The sequence below is a fragment of the Muscardinus avellanarius genome, assembly GCF_963383645.1.
Source record: "Muscardinus avellanarius genome assembly, chromosome: 12".
Taxonomy (NCBI): Eukaryota; Metazoa; Chordata; class Mammalia; order Rodentia; family Gliridae; genus Muscardinus; species Muscardinus avellanarius.
Window position 1 is genome coordinate 77,734,940 of NC_137798.1, and position 17,985 is coordinate 77,752,924.

General features: G+C 45.6%; 1 protein-coding gene across 2 annotated transcripts in view; it reads left to right on the top strand.

Annotated features, from left to right (window-relative positions):
• PSEN1 (presenilin 1) overlaps positions 1-9,540 on the top strand; it is a gene marked incomplete at both ends in the record, with an annotated part of 45,280 nt that extends 35,740 nt beyond the window's left edge. For both annotated transcript variants that reach the window (XM_080707420.1, XM_080707421.1), the window contains 3 exons: positions 323-496; positions 5,691-5,809; positions 9,385-9,540. In XM_080707420.1, coding sequence (XP_080563546.1) covers positions 323-496; positions 5,691-5,809; positions 9,385-9,540 — 449 coding nt within the window. The remainder of the gene's footprint in view (positions 1-322; positions 497-5,690; positions 5,810-9,384) is intronic.
• Between the last annotated feature and the right edge of the window lie 8,445 nt (positions 9,541-17,985).

Sequence of the window (17,985 nt, forward strand, 5' to 3'; positions counted from 1 at the left end):
GTGTAGTTCGGAGGTAAGATGCCCCTGGGTTCAATCCCCAACACTATTAAAAAAAAGAAAAAAATCTCCTGGAAGTTGGGCATGATAGTAGTGCACACTGGTAATCCCAGTGCTTGGGATCCTGAGACAGGAAGATTGCCATTTGCGGACAGCCTCAGCTACTTAGTGAGGCCCTCTGCAACTCAGTGAGACCTGTTTCAAAATAAAGAATTAAAAAAAAAATAGGGCTGGGGTATAGCTCAGAGGTAGAATACTCCTGGGTTCCAATAATAATAATTATTATTATTACTCTAAGAGCTGTCATTTCTATTTTCCCTTGAAGGCGCAGAGAGGGAGGCGCAGGACACGGGTGCAGACAACGACGACGGCGGCTTCAGTGAGCAGTGGGAAGCCCAGAGAGACAGCCACCTCGGGCCTCACCGCTCTACCCCAGAGTCGCGGGCAGCCGCCCAGGAGCTCTCCAGCAGCATCCTGGCCAGCGAAGACGCAGAGGAGAGTACGTGCCCTCTCTGCCCTGCCGTCACGGGCTCCTCCAGCCGGCTCCATGATCAGCCTGTCCAGGACGGATGGATGAGAACACGGTCACCTCACTCTGAGCAGCACTGTAGCTCTTAGTGGGAGATGCCAGTCAGCTAGTGCGTTTGGTGTAGTTTAGTTCATGAAGAGGCCAAATCCTGCCCTTGTGGTTTTTTTTAAAGCTCAGTCAATCTGTGCCATGGTCAGACTCATATTCTTTTTTACTATAGCCTCCAGGATTTTTCTAGTTTCTTCAAGAAAAGGAAGGGATTTTAGTGTTAGAAAGGTAAAATAATAAATTTCATCTGGGGGCTGTGACACGAGTCTATAGTCCCAGCTACTCAGGAGGGTGAGGCAGAGGAGGGCAAGTTCAAAGCCAGCCTGGGCAACCTAGTGAGGCACTGTCTCAAAATAAAACAAAATGAAAGGAGCTGGAGGTTAGCTCAGTGATAGAGTGCCCTGGTTCAATCCCTGGCACCACAAAATAAATACAGAGATAAAATTTAAGCAGTTTTTATATGCCTAGATTTATTGAAAAGATAATAGAAACTGTGCATGGTGGTACATGCTTGTAATCCCAGTACTTGGAGGCTGAGACAGGAAAACAGGAGACAGGGCATTTGCTAGTCTATCAGATATAAGATTGGTAATGACAAAAAATGATGGTGAATATTCTCTTTCACTGTAAGATTTCTTTAAATAACTTATAGCAAGCTGGGAGTGGTGATGCACGCTTGTAATTTCAGCATTTGGGAGGCTGAGACCAGAGGATCCACCTTTCGCAGACAGCCTCAGCTACTTACTGAGGCCATCTGCAACTCAGTGAGACCCAGTTTCAAAATAAAGAATAAAAAAAATAGGGCATGAGGTGTAGCTCGGAGGTCAAATGCCCCTGGGTTCCATCCCCAATCCCCAGACCCGCAAAAAAACAAAAACAACAACAACAATATATATATATATATATATATATATATATATATATATATATATATATATATATATATATATAGCAGTACAAGTCCAATATAAATATAATAAATTTTTCTATTATCTTTTTTTCCCCCCAGTACTGGAAATTGATTCTAGAGGCATTCTATCTCCAAGCTACACCCCCAGAGCTATTTTTTAGTCTTTATTTTTCAACAGGGTTTCACTGAGTTGCAGAGGGCCTTATTAAGTAGCGGAGGCTCGGGGCAAACCTGCAGTCCTCCTGTCTCAGCCTCCCAGGTACTGGGATTACAAGTGTGTGCTACCACACCTGGTTCTTTTATTCTAATTTTCCTAATACAATATATCTACATTTATTTATTTACTAAAATAGATGCTATGAAGTAGAACTATAACATTTTGATGATATTGCTAATATTTAATCAAACAGCATTTCAATTTTTAAAAAGTAGGAACATAATTTTAAGACCCTTTTTAAAAATAAAAAATAAAATAGAGTTGAGGTGTAGCTCAGAGGTAGGTTCCATCCCAATAAAACACACACACACACACACACACACACACACACACACACACACCACAAAGAAAACTTTGTACCTATTAGTCCTTTTCCCAACACCAACCCCTGGCCCTGGCAACCTATATTAATAGATTTGCCACAGGGCATGGTGGCGCACACTTGTAATCCCAGCATTTGGGAGGCTGAGTCAGGAGGATCGGGTTAGTGAATAGCCTCAGCTACTTAGGCCCTTTGGAACTCAGACCCTATTTCAAAATAAGGAATAAAATATAGGGCTGGGGGTGTCGCTCGGAGGTAGAATGCTCCTGGGTTCCATCCCCAGTACCGAAAAAAAAAAAAAGATTTTCCTACTCTGAACATTTCATAAAATAAGTGATCCTTCGTACTGGTTTCTTTCATTTTACATAATATTCCCAAGGGTCATTTATGTTATAAAATGTATAGATACTTTTCTCAAAAAAGTAATAGTTCATTGTATGAATGTATCATGTTTATCATCCATTCATCAATTAATGGACATATGCTTCCATTTTTAGCTACTATGTTATGAAGGCCACTGTGTACATGTCTTTGGTGGTCATGTTTTTATCTCTTTTGAAGGTACACATAGGAGTAAAATAACTGGGTCATGTCTAATCTTTTGAGGAACTACCAGATTGTTTTCCGAAGTGACTATTTTACATTCCCACCAGCAGTGTGAGGGCTCCAGTCTGTCTTTTTTTGTTTTTGTTTTTGTTTTCCTTTTGGTGCTGGGGATGGAACCCAGGGGCCTTCTACCTCCAAGCTACACCTCCAGACCTATTTTGTATTTTATTTGGAAACAGAGTCTCATTAAGAGAGCCTCACTAATGCTGAGGCTGGCTTTGACCTTGCAATCTTCCTATCTCAGCTTCCCAAGTACTGGGATTACAAGCCTAACATTACGCCTGGCTCAGTCTGACCATTTAATTTATAAAGTGATCTTTCACATTGGGGTTGGTTTGCATTTCCCTGATGGCTAGTCGTACTGAGTATGTTTCCAGGGTTTTTTGTTTTGTTTTGTTTTGTTTCCTGTCTGTACATTTTCTTTAAAGAACTATCCAGTCAGATCATTTGCTCTTCCCCCCGCCCCAGAATAGGGATCAAACCAAGGGTCACTCTACCACTGAGCTACAGACTCTTTTTTTTTTAAACAGGCTCTCACTAAATTATGCTATACTGGCCTTGAATATGTGATCCTTCTGTCTTAGCCTCCCAAGCACTGGGATGGGATCACAAGCCTGAGCCACTACATCCTGCTCCTTTGTTCACTTTTTTATTTGCCTTTATTTATTGTGACATTGGGGAGTGAACCCAGGGCATTCTCCTTCCAAGCTATATCTACCAGCCATTTTTATGTTTTATTTTGGAAACAGGGTCTCACTGGGTTTCTGAGAGTCTCACTAGTTGGCTGAGGCTGTCCTAGATCCTGTGATCCTCCTGTCTCAGCTTGCCTAGTACTGGGATTACAGGCATGCTCTGCCATACCTGGCTTAAATTAGTTTTAAAGCACTTAATATTTGGAATAAAAAGCCTTTCTTAAGTTGGGTGTGGTGGCATACACGTATAATTTTAGTATTTGGGAGGCTGAGATAGGAGGACTGCAGATTCATGGTAAGCCCCCGCAACCTAGTGAGTCCCTCTACAACTTAGTGAGACCCTGTTTCAAAATAAAGAATAAAAATTAGGACTGGGGATATAGCTTAGGGTAGAATGCCCCTGGGTTCAGCCCCCAGTGATAAATAAATGACTTTCTTAAGGCTATCAGTTGTTAAGACTCTATATATGCCAAGAAGTTTTCCTATACTTTTTTTTTCTTGTGGATCTGGGGATGGAACCCAGGGGCATACGACCTCCAAGCTACACCCCCTGCCCTATTTTTATTCTTTATTTTGAAACAGGGTCTCACTAAGTTGCAGAGTAGCTGAGGCTGTCCCTGAACCGCGATCCTCCGGTCTTAGCCTCCCGAATGCTGGGATTACAAGCGTGTGCCACCACGCCCGGCTTTTCCTAAACTATTTTTAACTGATAACAACCCTGTGAATCCCCGTCTTAGAGCTGAGGAATTTGAGGGTTGAAGAGGTTCAGTGACTTGTCCTGGGTCACTCAGGACTTCGAGTAGGCCCGATCTGCATCATATCTGGACCTGGTGAGGGTGTTCATCAGTGAGGAAGGTTAGTGGGTGTTCATCAGTGAGGAAGGTTAGCAGCTGAGGGTAGCTGGCCCTGGAACTTACGGCATTGGATTCTGTGTTTGTTTTTCCACCAAGGAGGCCTTAGCTCTGGCTTTCACAGCAAGGTCTCATTAACCAGCTCTTTGCTACATTCTCACCCACATGAAGCTGACTGCACTTCCAGGACCTTTGGCACCTGTCTTCCAAAGTGACTGCTAGCCCAGCAACAAAGCTTTAGGGCCAAGTCAAACTTCTCTAGGGAAGTGTTACTTAACAGCCAGCTTGTTGGAACATTTGTGGGTTGTGCTGGGATTATAGTTCAGTAGTACTGCACTTGCCTAGAATGCATGAAGCCCTAAAAATGCCAAAAATTTTTTTAAGTTGGTGAATTAATATTGGACCCCAAGTCAAAGCATATCTTTTTTTTTTTTTGGCGGGTCTGGGGATGGAACCCATGGGCATTCAGACCTCCGAGCTACACTCCCTGCCCTATTTTTTATTCTTTATTTTGAAACCGGGTCTCACTGAGTTGCAGAGGGCCTCACTAAGTAGCTGAGTCTGTCCACGAACCATGATCCTCCGGTCTCCCGAATGCTGGGATTACAAGCGTGCGCCACCACGCCCGGCTAAAGTATATCTTTTGAATCCATAATTTATTTAACTATTTATCTTTCTTTGTGTGTGTGTGTGTGTGGTACTGGGGTGGAACCCAGGGGCTTTTCTCTCTCTGGACTACACTCCCAGACCTATTTTATACTTTATTTGGAAACAGGGCCTCACTAAGTTGCTGAGGCTGGCTTCGAACCTGCACGATCTTCCTGTCTCAGCCTCCCAAGCGCGGGGATTACAAGCGTGCACCACCACGCCCGGCATATGTGTCTATTTCTATGAAATTTTCCGAAGAGGCAAATTTACAGAGAAGACAGATAAGTGGTTACTTAAGACCTGAGGCAGAAGGGGATAAGTGTATACAGAGAAGCTTGCTAGGGTAGATTGTGGTGATGGTCTGTACAGCTCTGTATTTTGCGTAATCATTGAAAGATGCCCTTCCAGTGAGTGACTGTTAGGAAATCTAGTGTACTTCAGTCAGGATGCAGAGGGGTTCTTGGGAGGATTTATTAGTGCAAGTGCTAGATATAAACTTAGGCATTCAGTAGATGACCACTAGGATTATTGGTATTGTTATAATAGCATCTATTGAGACTCCAGTCAGTCACATAGAATCTGAAACTTCTGTTTTAGAAAACCAAGAAGAAGAAGAAGAAGAAAAAAAGACTCCCTGGATAGAGCTTTATTTTGTCTTTCATTCACTGACTTCTCAGCGCAGGGTCATGTTTTTGCAACTGGTCTTGCTGTGTGGCACAGGCTAGCCTGGACTCCTGGGCTTGAGTGGTCCTCCCACCTCAGCCTCCCAAGTGGCCTGTGCCACTGCACTGGTTCAGGGTCATGCTTTTGAGTTACGAAATTATAGCAAAGAATAACAAGCCTTTTTCCATCTGTGACCTTTCCCTTTAGGGGGAGTAAAACTTGGACTGGGAGACTTCATCTTCTATAGCGTTCTGGTTGGTAAAGCCTCAGCGACCGCCAGTGGAGACTGGAACACCACCATAGCCTGTTTTGTAGCCATATTAATTGTAAGTATCACGGGGCTGCTAGGGCCGAGTTTTCTATTCCTGTCCCTCTGAGGCAGTTTTGATGCCTGTCACCTGAGAAGCTTTTTCCAAACCCTTATCAGTGGACCTTACCTCAGTGGTCTCCACTCTAGCCTCCCTCTAAAATCACCTGAGAGCTTTTTTTTTTTTTTAATTTTTTTAAATTTGTTTTGATACTGGGGATTTGAACCCAGGGGAATTCTACCTTCGAGCTACATCCCCAGCCCTATTTTTTATTCTTTATTTTGAGACAGGGTCTCACTAAGTAGCTGAAATTAGCCTCAAACCTGTGATCTTCCAGTCTCAGCCTCCCAAGTACTGGGATTCCAAGCATTTGCCACCATGTCTGACTACCTGGGAGATTTTAAAAGTGAGCTCTGCCCTGAGCTACCTATTTAATTTAATTGTGTTGTATTTATTTGTTTGTTTGTTTGTTTTTGTGGTACTGGGGTTCCTGAAAACCCTTCTACCTCTGGGCTACACTCCTAGACCTATTTTATACTTTTTTTTATTTGAAAACAGGGTCTCTTAAGCCAGCATGGCTGGCTACAAACCTGCGCGATCCTCCTGTCTCCGCCTCCCAAGTGTGGGGATTACAAGCGTGTGCCACCACGCCCAGCATTCCTATGTTGGGAAATTCTGAGTGTTCCGGGTTAGGAACCACTGCGCTGAGCTCAGCATGGCTACGGGAGGGTCGCACTCTGCCAGGCTCAGCGCTCCCGTTGTCCCAGGCGGCTCACGGAGGGCCTCGTTGTTTTGCATTTAATGACTCACCTGCAGCAGACAGTGCTCTCTGGGCAGGTATGAAGTGTGAGAAGCTAGCCCACCTGTGCACCCACTACGTGAACCTGAGGCCCAAAACTGACTTGAGGAAATCCAAACACATTTCTTATTGCTCTTTTTGTATTTTTATTTTATTTATTTATTTTATTTATTTATTGTACTTGGGATTGAACCCAAGGATGTTCTACCTTGGAGCTACGCCACCAGCCCTTTTTTTATTACTTATTTTGAAACAGGGCCTTGCTGAGTTGCTGAGGCTGGCCTGTCTCACCCTCTGAGTACTGGGGTTACACACATGACCCACCACAGCTGACTGTGTTGTAGCTTCTTTTTTTTATTTTTTATTTTTTTTTGGGGGGTACTGGGTACTGAACCCAGGATTGTTCTACCTCTGAGAACTCAGTTGTTCTACCGTTGGTCTCTTTTTCATTTGCTCATTTTGTTTTGAAATAGGGTCTTGCTAGGTTGCTGAGAGTCGTCGCTCATTAAAGTTGCTGCTGAGGCTGGTCTCAAATCTGCAATCCTCCTGTCTCAGCCTCCCAAGTACTGGGATTGCAAGCATCTGCCACCAAGCCCAGCTGTGTTTTGTCTTTTAAAAAGAAAAGTACTAGCCGGGCGTGGTGGCACACGCTTGTAATCTCAGCATTCCGGAGGCTGAGACTGGAGGATCGCGGTTCGCGGTCAGCCTCAGCTACTTAGTGAGGCCCTCTGCAACTTAGTGAGACCCTGTTTCAAAATAAAGAATGAAAAATAGGGCAGGAGATGTAGCTCGAAGGTCAAATGCCTCTGGGTTCCATCCCCAGACCTGCAAAAAAAGAAAAGAAAAGTACTGGGTAGCCCACGCTTGTAATCCCAGTACTCGAGAGGCAGAGAGAGACAGGAGGATCTCAGTTTCAAGGGCAGCCTCGGCAACTTAGTGAGGCCCTCTGCACTCTATTGAGACCCTGTTTCCAAAATAAAGAATGAAAATAGGGCCAGGGTGTAGCTCGAAGGTAGAATGCCGCTGGGTTCCATCCCCAGTACCGAAACCGATAAATACTTGCCCTGAATTAACTGCAAGAGCCCCGCCTTCAGACTTTATAGCTAGCCTTAGTAACTAGAGCGAAAATGAGCCGTATTGTACAGCTGCTCTGCTTATCAGAAAGCAATAGACTCTTTTTTTTTTTTTTTTTTTGTAGCTCTGGGGATTGAACCCAGGGGCATTCTTCCTCCGAACTACACCACTAGCCCTATTTGCATTTTTTATTTGGAAACAGGGTCTCGCTAATTTTTCGAGGCTGAGTCAAGCCTGTGGCCCTCCTGTCCCAGCCTAGCACTGGGATGGCAGGCGTGCGCCACTGCACTCAGCAGCCTGTACTCTTCACACGGTACGTTTTGTCACTGGTCTGTTGTGGAGCCTCTGTCTCTGCGTGGCATGAGGACTGCTCATCACCTCCAGGATTTTCTTTTACATTTATTTATTTATTTATTTATTTATTTATTTACTAGGGATTGAACCCAGGGGCATTCAACCTCTTAACTAAACCCAGCCCTATTTTTTTTTTTTTTATTTTGAAACAGGGTGTAGCTAGATTGATGAGAGTCTCACTTTTTGCTGAGGCTGTCCTTGAACTGGCAGAACCTCCAGTCTCAGCCTCCCAATTATTGGGATTACAAGCATGCACCACTATGCCCAGCTTACTTACCTCCAGGATTTTAACCAGCCAAACTAAAATCATGTATGCCTATTAAATATTTTAGATAGAAACTTCAGGGATATTTTTCTCTTTTTTTTCCTCTTTCTTTCTTTCTTTCCTTTTTCTTTTTCTTTTCCTTCTTTCTTTTCTTTTCTTTTCTTTTCTTTTTTTTTTTTTTTTGTAGTACTGAGGATGGAACCCAGAGGCATTCTGCCTCCAAGCTACACCCCAGCCCAATTTTTTATTCTTTATTTTGAAACAAGGTCTCACTGAGTTGCAGAGGGCCTCCTCACTAAGTAACTGAGGCTGGCCGCAAACTGTGATCCCCCATCTTAGCCTCCCAAATGCTGGGATTACAAGTGTGCACCACCACGCCTGGATTTTTTTTTTTAACATAGTTTTACTTATTTTCAGATTCTATTTCTTTCCTGGAATTGGGGAATAAAATATTGACACTGTGGGAGCTCTCTATAGCAGAGAGACAAATGTAGTTGCTTTTTTTTTTTTTTTTTTTTTGCAGTACTGGAGATGGATTCTACCCCCCGAGCTACATCCCCTGCCCCATTTTTTATTTATTTATTTTATTTTATTTTGGTGGTACTGGGGTTCCTGGAAGCCCTTCTACCTCCGGGCTACACTCCCAGACCTTTTTTTTTTTAATATATTTTTATTTGGAAACAGGGTCTCCTAAGCCAGCGCACGCAGCTGGCTTCGAACCTGCGCGATCCTCCTGTCTCTGCCTCCCAAGCGCGGGGACTACAAGCGTGCGCCACCACGCCCGGCTTATTCTTTATTTTGAAACTGGGTCTCACTGAATTGCAAAGGACCTCACTAAGTAGCTGAGGTTGCCCACAAACTGTGATCCTCCAGTAGAGTTGCTTTTTTTATTCAGAAGCTACATTTTGGTAGAGCACAGGCTGAGCATGTGCCAGGCACTTGGTTTAATCGCCACACCCCCCAAAAAAAAATAGTTGCATTGTTTTTCATATGACTTCTGTGATTCAGAGAAGCACTTGTTCTCAAGTTAACCCAGGGAGCGGCTGAGTTCGTGCGGCTGTTGCACTGCAGTGGCTAAGCCTGGCTTCCCCTCTCCCGCAGGGCCTGTGCCTTACGTTGTTGCTCCTGGCCATCTTCAAGAAAGCGTTGCCAGCTCTGCCCATCTCCATCACCTTCGGGCTTGTTTTCTACTTTGCCACAGATTATCTCGTGCAGCCCTTCATGGACCAACTAGCATTCCATCAATTTTATATCTAGCACATTTGCAACCAGAATCCTGTGGACGTTTCTCCTTTGACTGTGCCCAAGCCTGGGGAGGACAAGGGTCATTTCCTTGCATCCACATCCAACAAAGTCAGGATCCCAGCCGGACTTTCCGCAGCTTCGCCCACGTTGTCCTGACCACCTGCACTACTGGACATCGGAAGAGCGGTGTCTACAGAAAATGGTTCTGAGCCTAGTTCATCGCGGAGGCCTGTGTCCCTTGGTGCAGACACTACCAGATTTGAGGGACAAGGCCAAGGGAGCCTGGTGGGCCAAGAAGTGGCTGCACTCCCCAGCAGTCTGGCCCTCGGCCACAGGAGATTTTACCAACACTGCGAACTCTCAGGACTTCCATTACCAAGGTTAAGTGAAGTGTTTTTGACCAAACAGGACTTTTCATTCTAAACTACATGTTGGAAATCAGCCTAATAAATCCGTATTCATTGAATTCTGAACTTTCTCAGGAGGTACTGTGGGGAGAGCAGGCACCACTGCCAGGTGGGAAGGCGGAAGCTTCACTTCCAGACTTTTTTGATGCAGACTTTTAATTTTTCAACAAGACGTTTTCCCCTTACTTTGAGTCATATCAGATGTGTAGAATGATTTTGACAATTTTGGTCTCCAGCACTTGAAACTCATTACCTTCTGTGGGGGCCATTTCTTCCCAAGGCCAGTCTGAACTTATTTGGGGTTGCTTTATCCTGAAAGTCTTAACCTCAGGTTCCAAATCAGTAATTTCTGGAAATAATGGAACTGTTTGCTTAATGATTCCCCAGCATCATTAAGTAAATTCTGGACTTTCAACCAAATTCCTAATTTTTAGACATACTTGTAAGCTCAAGCCCCAGGTACCTCCTCTGCCCCGGCTTTCCCTCATCCCCTCCCCAGCAGGTCTTTTGGACAGCAGTGGGGCAGTGCTGTCTTGTAGCAGTGATCCCACTGGCCCAGGGTTTTACTCTTCAAGATGTGAAGAACACGTTCTGAATGAGTGCTGTCAGCCTTGCTGTCACACAGCTCCTCGGCAGCAAGACATGAGCCCAAAGTTAGTAGAATTAAAGGAGAGTGAAATGGCTGGTGAAGCACTTTCTGTCCTGGTTTTTCTTTTGCTCCAGTCCACTGTCTCTGACAGTAGCCCAAAATTTGAATGAGGGGCTGGGGATGTCGCTCACGGGTAGAGTGCTGGCCTCAACCAGCATGGCCCTGGGTTCCATCCCCAGTGCTACACAAACCCACAGATTAATTAATTAATTAATTAATACCCACACTGGTGGTTTATAAGTTTAGGAACCAGTTGTATCAGTACAAAGCAAGAATTTGAAGGAAGCCACTATTTTACTTGATGAGCTATAGAACACGGGCTTAGGAGGAGCACGAAGGGGCCGCCCATGGTCGCATGGTCGTGGCCCAGGTGGGCGGACGTGAGGGAGGAAAGCCAGGGGTTCTTCACGGCCCTGCAGTGGCTCTTCCTGGTGTCCTATCTTGTCACTTCGTACGGCTCTCAACATACCATTGTGTGACCTGGGCTTGCGGAAGCCCCAGCTGAAGTTCAGTCAGACCGAACACACAGGCAGCTGCAGCCTGTGGCATGGCTTCTCCAAGGAGACCCCGCGAGCCCTCGGCTGGGGAGGGGGGCCACTCCCTCCTGTGGCTGCAGAAGGCCGCCTTTCCTCCTTGGCCTCTGCTTTCTCTCCCAGCCAGCCCTGTGAGCCAGTGTGGGTTTTTCCTGGAGTTTAGAGTATTTGTTTTCCATTATGGAATAGTCCTAATAAGTAGTGACGCTAGGACAGCAGGATAGCTCAGGGTAGAGCACCTGCTTAGTACGTGTGAGGCCGGGTGCCATACTCAGCACTAAAAAGAAGCAACTTCAGGAAGAGTTGCTGTATTGACCTCAGCATCAGGCAAAGCTGGCTCGTCTCGAGCACTTGAGAAGAGCTGTTCAGGGAAAGGGGCTTGCTGCGGTAGAGTCTGTCGTCTTTCATTCATTCAGCCCCCTTTTTCCAAGATTCTTTTTCAAGCACAGCTACTACAAAACCATGTGCACACTAGTTTGTGATTTGAGGCACTCTTGGAGTTCTAAACTAGAACTGTTGATTAGAGTCCCAAGTGTTATATCTTTCATGACAAGAGTATGCGGTGTGTATGTGTGTACATGCACATGTGTTTTAAGTCTGTTCTATGTATTATTGTCTTATGTAGAAAGATGGCAGCAATTCTGTCCCAAGTTTGAACTGCATCCTGACCACATTAGAAGGCGGCATACACAGAGGCCAACTTCTTTCTTTTCTTTTCTTTTCTTTCTCTGGTGCTGGGAATTGAACCCAAGGACATTCTACCTCCAAGCCACACCCCCAGCCCAAGTTTTTATCCTTTATTTGGAAACAGGGTCTCACTGAGTTGTGAAGGGCCTCACTAAGTAGCTGAGGCTGCCCATGAACCCAGAGCCTCCTGTCTCAGCCTCCCAAGTACTGGGATTACAAGTGTGCACCACCTCGCCCAGACCCCGCCTTATTTTTTTAAATCACTGATCTCACATGGAACTTTCCCCATTATTCTTTTAGAATCAGTTCAGAGCCGGGCGTGGTGGTGCACGCTTGTAATCCCCGCGCTTAGGAGGCTGAGACAGGAGGATCACACAGGTTCGAAGCCAGCCTCAGCTACTTAGTGAGGCTCTCAGCAACTTAGTGAGACCCTGTTTCCAAATAAAAATATAAAATAGGTCTGGGAATATAGCCCAGAGGTAGAAGGCCTCTGGGTTCCACCCCCAGTACCACCAAAAAAAAAAAAAAAATAGAATCAGTTCAGTCAGCCGGGCATGGTGGCGCACGCTTGTAATTCTAGCATTTGGGAGGCTGAGAAAGGAGGATCCCAGTTCGTGGCCAGCCTCAGCTACTTAGGCCCTTTGCAACTCAGTGAGACCCTGTTTCAAAATGAAGAAAAATAGGGCTGGGGTATAAGTCAGAGGTAGAATGTCCCTGCGCTCCATCCTCAGTACTGCAAACTAAATAAAAGAATCAGTTCAGTCATTCTGAAATATCAAAGAGCAGGTCTGGAGATGGTCATGGTGGTGCACACCTGTAATCTCAGTACTTGGGAGGTTGGGGTGGGAGGATGCAGGACTGGAGACAGCTTCAGCAACTTAGTAAGACCCTGTTTCAAAATAAAACAAGGCTAGGGATAAGGCTCAGAATAGAATGTCCCTGGGTTCAATGTTCAGTCCCCAGTAACACACACACGCACATGCACACGCACACTAGTGTTCCACCATGAAAACTGGTGCCACCAGAGGAAAGCAGAAGCTTCTGTTGAGGATTTCACACACAGGAGAGGAGCGGCTGTGAGCCAGGAAAACCAGTAAGAAAGCCGGACTAGCTGAGCCAACTGCTTAAGTGAAAAGAAGGGAGACGCGGGGGAGGAGCCAGGGAGGTCTGAGGCTGAGCGGCATACGGCACCGGGCGTTTCTGTACAGAGCGCTGCTGCGTTGCCCCGGGAATGCCCACCATGCTGGAGAGCCCTGGAGAGCTGCGCCAGAGAGGAAGGGCTCACCTTCCTGTTTTTAGTTTTCAGTAGGTTCTGTGGGGTCCAAGGATCACAGGTCTCCCTCTGTGATGAAATCTCTCAGTGAGAAAAAATGGAGAGAGAAGTGTTGTAAGCCTCTTTGAAGAACACAACCATAAAGCAGTTTGTTGTGCTGGGGATGAAGCTTAGAGGCCTTGGGTTCAACCCCTAACACCCCACACTCACACACAAAGCTGTGTGTGTTGTGCTGAGATTTGAACCCAGAGGCTTCTACCTCTGAGTTACACCCCAGCCCTTTTTTTTTTGTTGTTGATTTTTTGAAACACAGTCTTACTAAATTGCCGAAGGCCTCACGAGGTTGCTGAGGCTGGCTGAAAACCTGCGATCCTCTTGTCTCAGCCTCCCAAATACTGGGATTACAGGCATGTGCCACTTTACCCAGATCCACAAAGCAGTTTATTCACTACAGAAGCCACAACTAAGGAGTGTATTCTACATTTTTCTTCTACTCTGTTTCTTACAGCTGTAGCCTTTTGTGACAGCATTGACTTCTTTAAAAGACTGAGAATTTATCAATAACCACTTTTTATGGTTATTACAAGGGGCTCACAAAATGTATTGCATAAAGGTAAACTTCTTCCTTTCAGAAACTAATCCTTACAGGGCATGATGACAAACTGTAGTCCCAGTATTTGGAAGGCTAAGACAGGAGGATGGCAGGTTTGAGGCCAGCCTCTACAACAAGGACTTCAGCAACTTAACAAGACCCCTTTCAAAATAAAAAATAAAATAGTGCTGGTGGTATAGTTTGGAGGTGGAACACCTCTGGGTTCAATCCCTAATACCACTAAAAAGAAACGAATCCTTTCAATAAAGAACTTCTCAAAACTGCTTTTGGGTAACCTGTAGAGAAGTCTGGCCTGGTGCTCCCATGCCTCAGGATATTCAGCATGGCTGAGTTTGGACAGAAACTTGGAACCTGGACCTTTGGTTTTGCCCTGGGGATGGACACGATACCGTATCAGTATCATAACTGTGAACACAGAAGAAGTCTTTAAACTCACCTCTTACCAACTTGTAAAAGCTTCCAAAGCAGGGGATTCCAAACACTGGCTTTAGCGCGTCTGAGACTGCTTACTGAAGCCGCGCCCTGAGCGTCCCCACAGCCGCGTCCAGGCGGCTGCTCGGGCTCGCCTGCTGTTGTCTTCTGGATGGTGGGAAACTCCTCAGATTTGCTGACCACACCGTGCCCTGGTGCCGAAATGAGCTTTTTTTTTTTTTTTCCGGGTCTAACCCAGAGGCATTTGACCTCTGAGCTACACCCCCTGCCCTATTTTTTTTTATTCTTTATTTTGAAACAGGGTCTCACTGAGTTGCAGAGGGCCTCACTAAGTGGCTGAGGCTGTCCCCCGAATCGCAATCCTCCGGTCTCAGCCTCCTGAATGCTGGGATTACAAGCATGCGCCACCATGCCTAGCTTTTTTTTTAATTTTTTTTTGTGGTGGTACTGGGGTTCCTGGAAACCCTTCTACCTCCAGGCTACACTCCCAGACCTATATTTTATATTTATTTGGAAAGAGGGTCTCTTAAGCCAGCGCAGCTGGCTTTGAACCTGCACGATCCTCCTGTCTCCATCTCCCAAGCGCGGGGATTACAAGCGTGCACCACCACACCCGGCCAGGATCACAGGTTTGAAGCCAGCCTCCACAATTTAGGGAGGCTCTCAGCAATTTAGTGAGACCTTGTTTTAAAAATAAAAAAATAAAATAGGGGCCGGGCGTGGTGGCGCACGCTTGTAATCCCCGCGCTTGGGAGGCAGAGACAGGAGGATCGCGCAGGTTCGAAGCCAGCCGCGCGCGCTGGCTTAGGAGACCCTGTTTCCAAATAAAAATGTAAAAATAGGTCTGGGAGTGTAGCCCGGAGGTAGAAGGGCTTCCAGGAACCCCAGTACCACCACCAAAAAAAATAAAAAAATAAAAATAAATAAAAAATAAAATAGGTTGGGGTATAGTTTGGAGGTAGAATGTCCCTGGACTAAATCCCCAGCAAAACACACATACACACACACACACACACCCCAGATTGTTTAATTCTATAATTGCTATTTAAAAATTTTTCCTGGCAGGTGTGGTGGGGCACGCTTGTAATCCTCACACTTGGGAGGCTGAGACAGGAGGATCGCACAGGTTCGAAGCCAGCCTCAGCTACTCAGTGAGGCTCTCAGCAACTTAGTGAGACCCTGTTTCTGAATAAAATATAAAATAGCGCTAGGAGTGTAGCCTGGAGGTAGAAAGCCTCTGGGTTCCACCCCCCAGTACCACCAAAAAATAAATAAAATAAAAAGGGCCAGGGTTGGAGGGGCAGTCGGGCATGGTGGCGTACACTAGTAATCCCAGCATTTGGGAGGGTGAGACAGGAGGATCACAGGTTCGCGGATAGCCTCAGCTACTTAGTGAGGCCCTTTGCAATTCAGGGAGACCCTGTTTCAAAATAATAAAAAATAGGGTTGGGGGTGTAACTCAGGTAGAATGCCCCTGGGTCCCATCCCCAATACCACACACACACACACACACACACACACACACACACACACGGCCTGGAGTGCATAGCTCAGACGTAGAATGCCCTTGTGCTCAATCTCCAGTACCAAAGGGGGAAAAATTATCCTTTGTATAATTTGCCTTTGATTTTAAAAGAATGTGCACAAAAATGGGCCCTAACACAGCTGGCTGGGATCCCAGAAAGAAGTTCTGTTCTGGCACGCCTTTATAACTTAGGGGTTCTTTTCCATTTCTTATTAGTGTATTAGTAAAAAATATCAGTGTTCCAAAATAAACATTTTTATTTTAAAAAATGCTTGAAAAGAAATAGGGCCAAGGGAGAGAAAAAGAACCAAACTGTTTATAGACACACATAAGCAAACTGAAAGGAAACCAAAACAGAGTGCTGGCAAAAAGAATTAAGCCAGATGTGCAGCTCAAACCCAGATTTTATTTATTTATTTATTTATTTATTTTTTTTTTTTTTGGTGGTACTGGGGGCGGAACCCAGAAGCTTTCTACCTCCGGGCTATACTCCCAGACCTTTTTTATATTTTATTTGGAAACAGGGTCTCACTAAGTTGCTGAGAGCCTCACTGAGTAGCTGAGGCTGGCTTCGAACCTGTGCGATCCTCCTGTCTCAGCCTCCCAAGCGCGGGGATTACAAGCGTGCGCCACCACGCCCGGCCAAACCCAGATTTTAAACCAGGTGCTCAAAACCAAAAGAGAATTCCTGAGAAAAGACACCAACCAGGACTTCAGAGAACATGTCAGTTCTGTACAGAGCAGCGTGCCTCCAGGGGATGGCGTCCTGCACCAGAAAGGACTCCCTAGAAAGGCCTTTTACAGTCCAAGAGGGACAGGAGGTTCTTTATTAAGGCGATCTTATAATCAGACTAGACACAAATGCGGACAAATGAACCCAGCAGGTCAGAAAAGGGCAGCCCTGAAGGCAGAGAGCTCACGGCCGCTTGCACCTGGATCCACCTCCCCACAGGCACTTCAGCCCCCTGCTTTGCTTTCCTTCCCTTCCCTCCCTTCCTCCTTTCCCTCTTTCTCTTCGTTTTAGAACTTGGATTGAACCCAGGGACATTCTACCTCTGAGCTACACCCCCCAGCCCTACTTTATTTTTTATTTTGAAACAGGGCCTCACTGAGTTGCAGAGGGCCTCTCAAACTGCTGAGGCTGGCTGAAACCCCGATCCCCCTGTCACAGCCTCCCAGGTACTGGAATTTCGTAGGTCTGTGCCACTACATCCAGCTAAAAGACAGGATTTTTTTTTTTCTTGCGGCCCTGGGAATGGAACCCAGGGACATTCTATCTCCAAGCAACACCCCCAGCCCTATTTCTTATTCTTTATTCTTTTTTTTTTTTTTTTTTTTTGTGGTACTGGGAGTGGAACCCAGAGGCTTTCTACCTCCGGGCTATACTCCCAGACCTATTTTATATTTTGTTTGGAAACAGGGTCTCACTAAGTTGCTGAGAGCCTCACTCAGTAGCTGAGGCTGGCTTTGAACCTGTGCGATCCTCCTGTCTCAGCCTCCCAAGCGCGGGGATTACAAGCGTGCACCACCACGCCTGGCTTATTCTTTATCTTGAAACAGGGTCTCACTGAGTTGCAAAGAGCCTCACTAAACAGCTGAGGCTGTCCACAAACTGCGATCCTCCTATCTCAGCCTCCCAAATGCTGGGATTACAAGCGTGTGCCACTACGCCTGGCTCTAAAAGACAAGATATTAAAAGATAAAATCAGAAGGTTACATAGGTTGTTTTAAGCAATTACTCTTGACCACAAAGATCAGTAAGAAGGTTGGTATCAGTCTGTAGTTGAGCAGGTTGCCGGGCGTGGTATAATCCCAGTACTACGGAGGCTGAAACAAAAGGATTGCAGATTTGAGCCCAGCCTGAGAAACCTTGAGAGACCCTGTTTCAAAAAATAATAATAATAAAATTTAAAGGACCAGGGGTATAGCTTGGAGGTAGACTACCGTTGGTTCAATCTCCTAGTGCATGTTAAGCACGCTCTACCACTGAGCGGCACCCATGGCCACGGCATCTGAATTTCACCCCTCTGTGCAGTGGCTCCCTCAGGGACGGCGCACGGCCTCTCGGATCTCTGAATAGGAAACTGTACCCAGGTTTGCAGAGATTTTGTGCGCTAAGAAACTTGACTTGCCAGGTTATGGTTGGTTTTTCTGTTCACTAACTGGAGTTATCTTCTTCTGGTTTTCCATTTGAGGGAGATAGTGAAGTGATGGGAATAGAGAGGTTGTAAATTAATGACTTTGAAGTTTTTTCAAACAATAGATTTGAATTTCTAAATGATGGCATAGATCAGGTTTAACTGTATTGATTTTGAATTCAAGCTAATACAAATCTGAA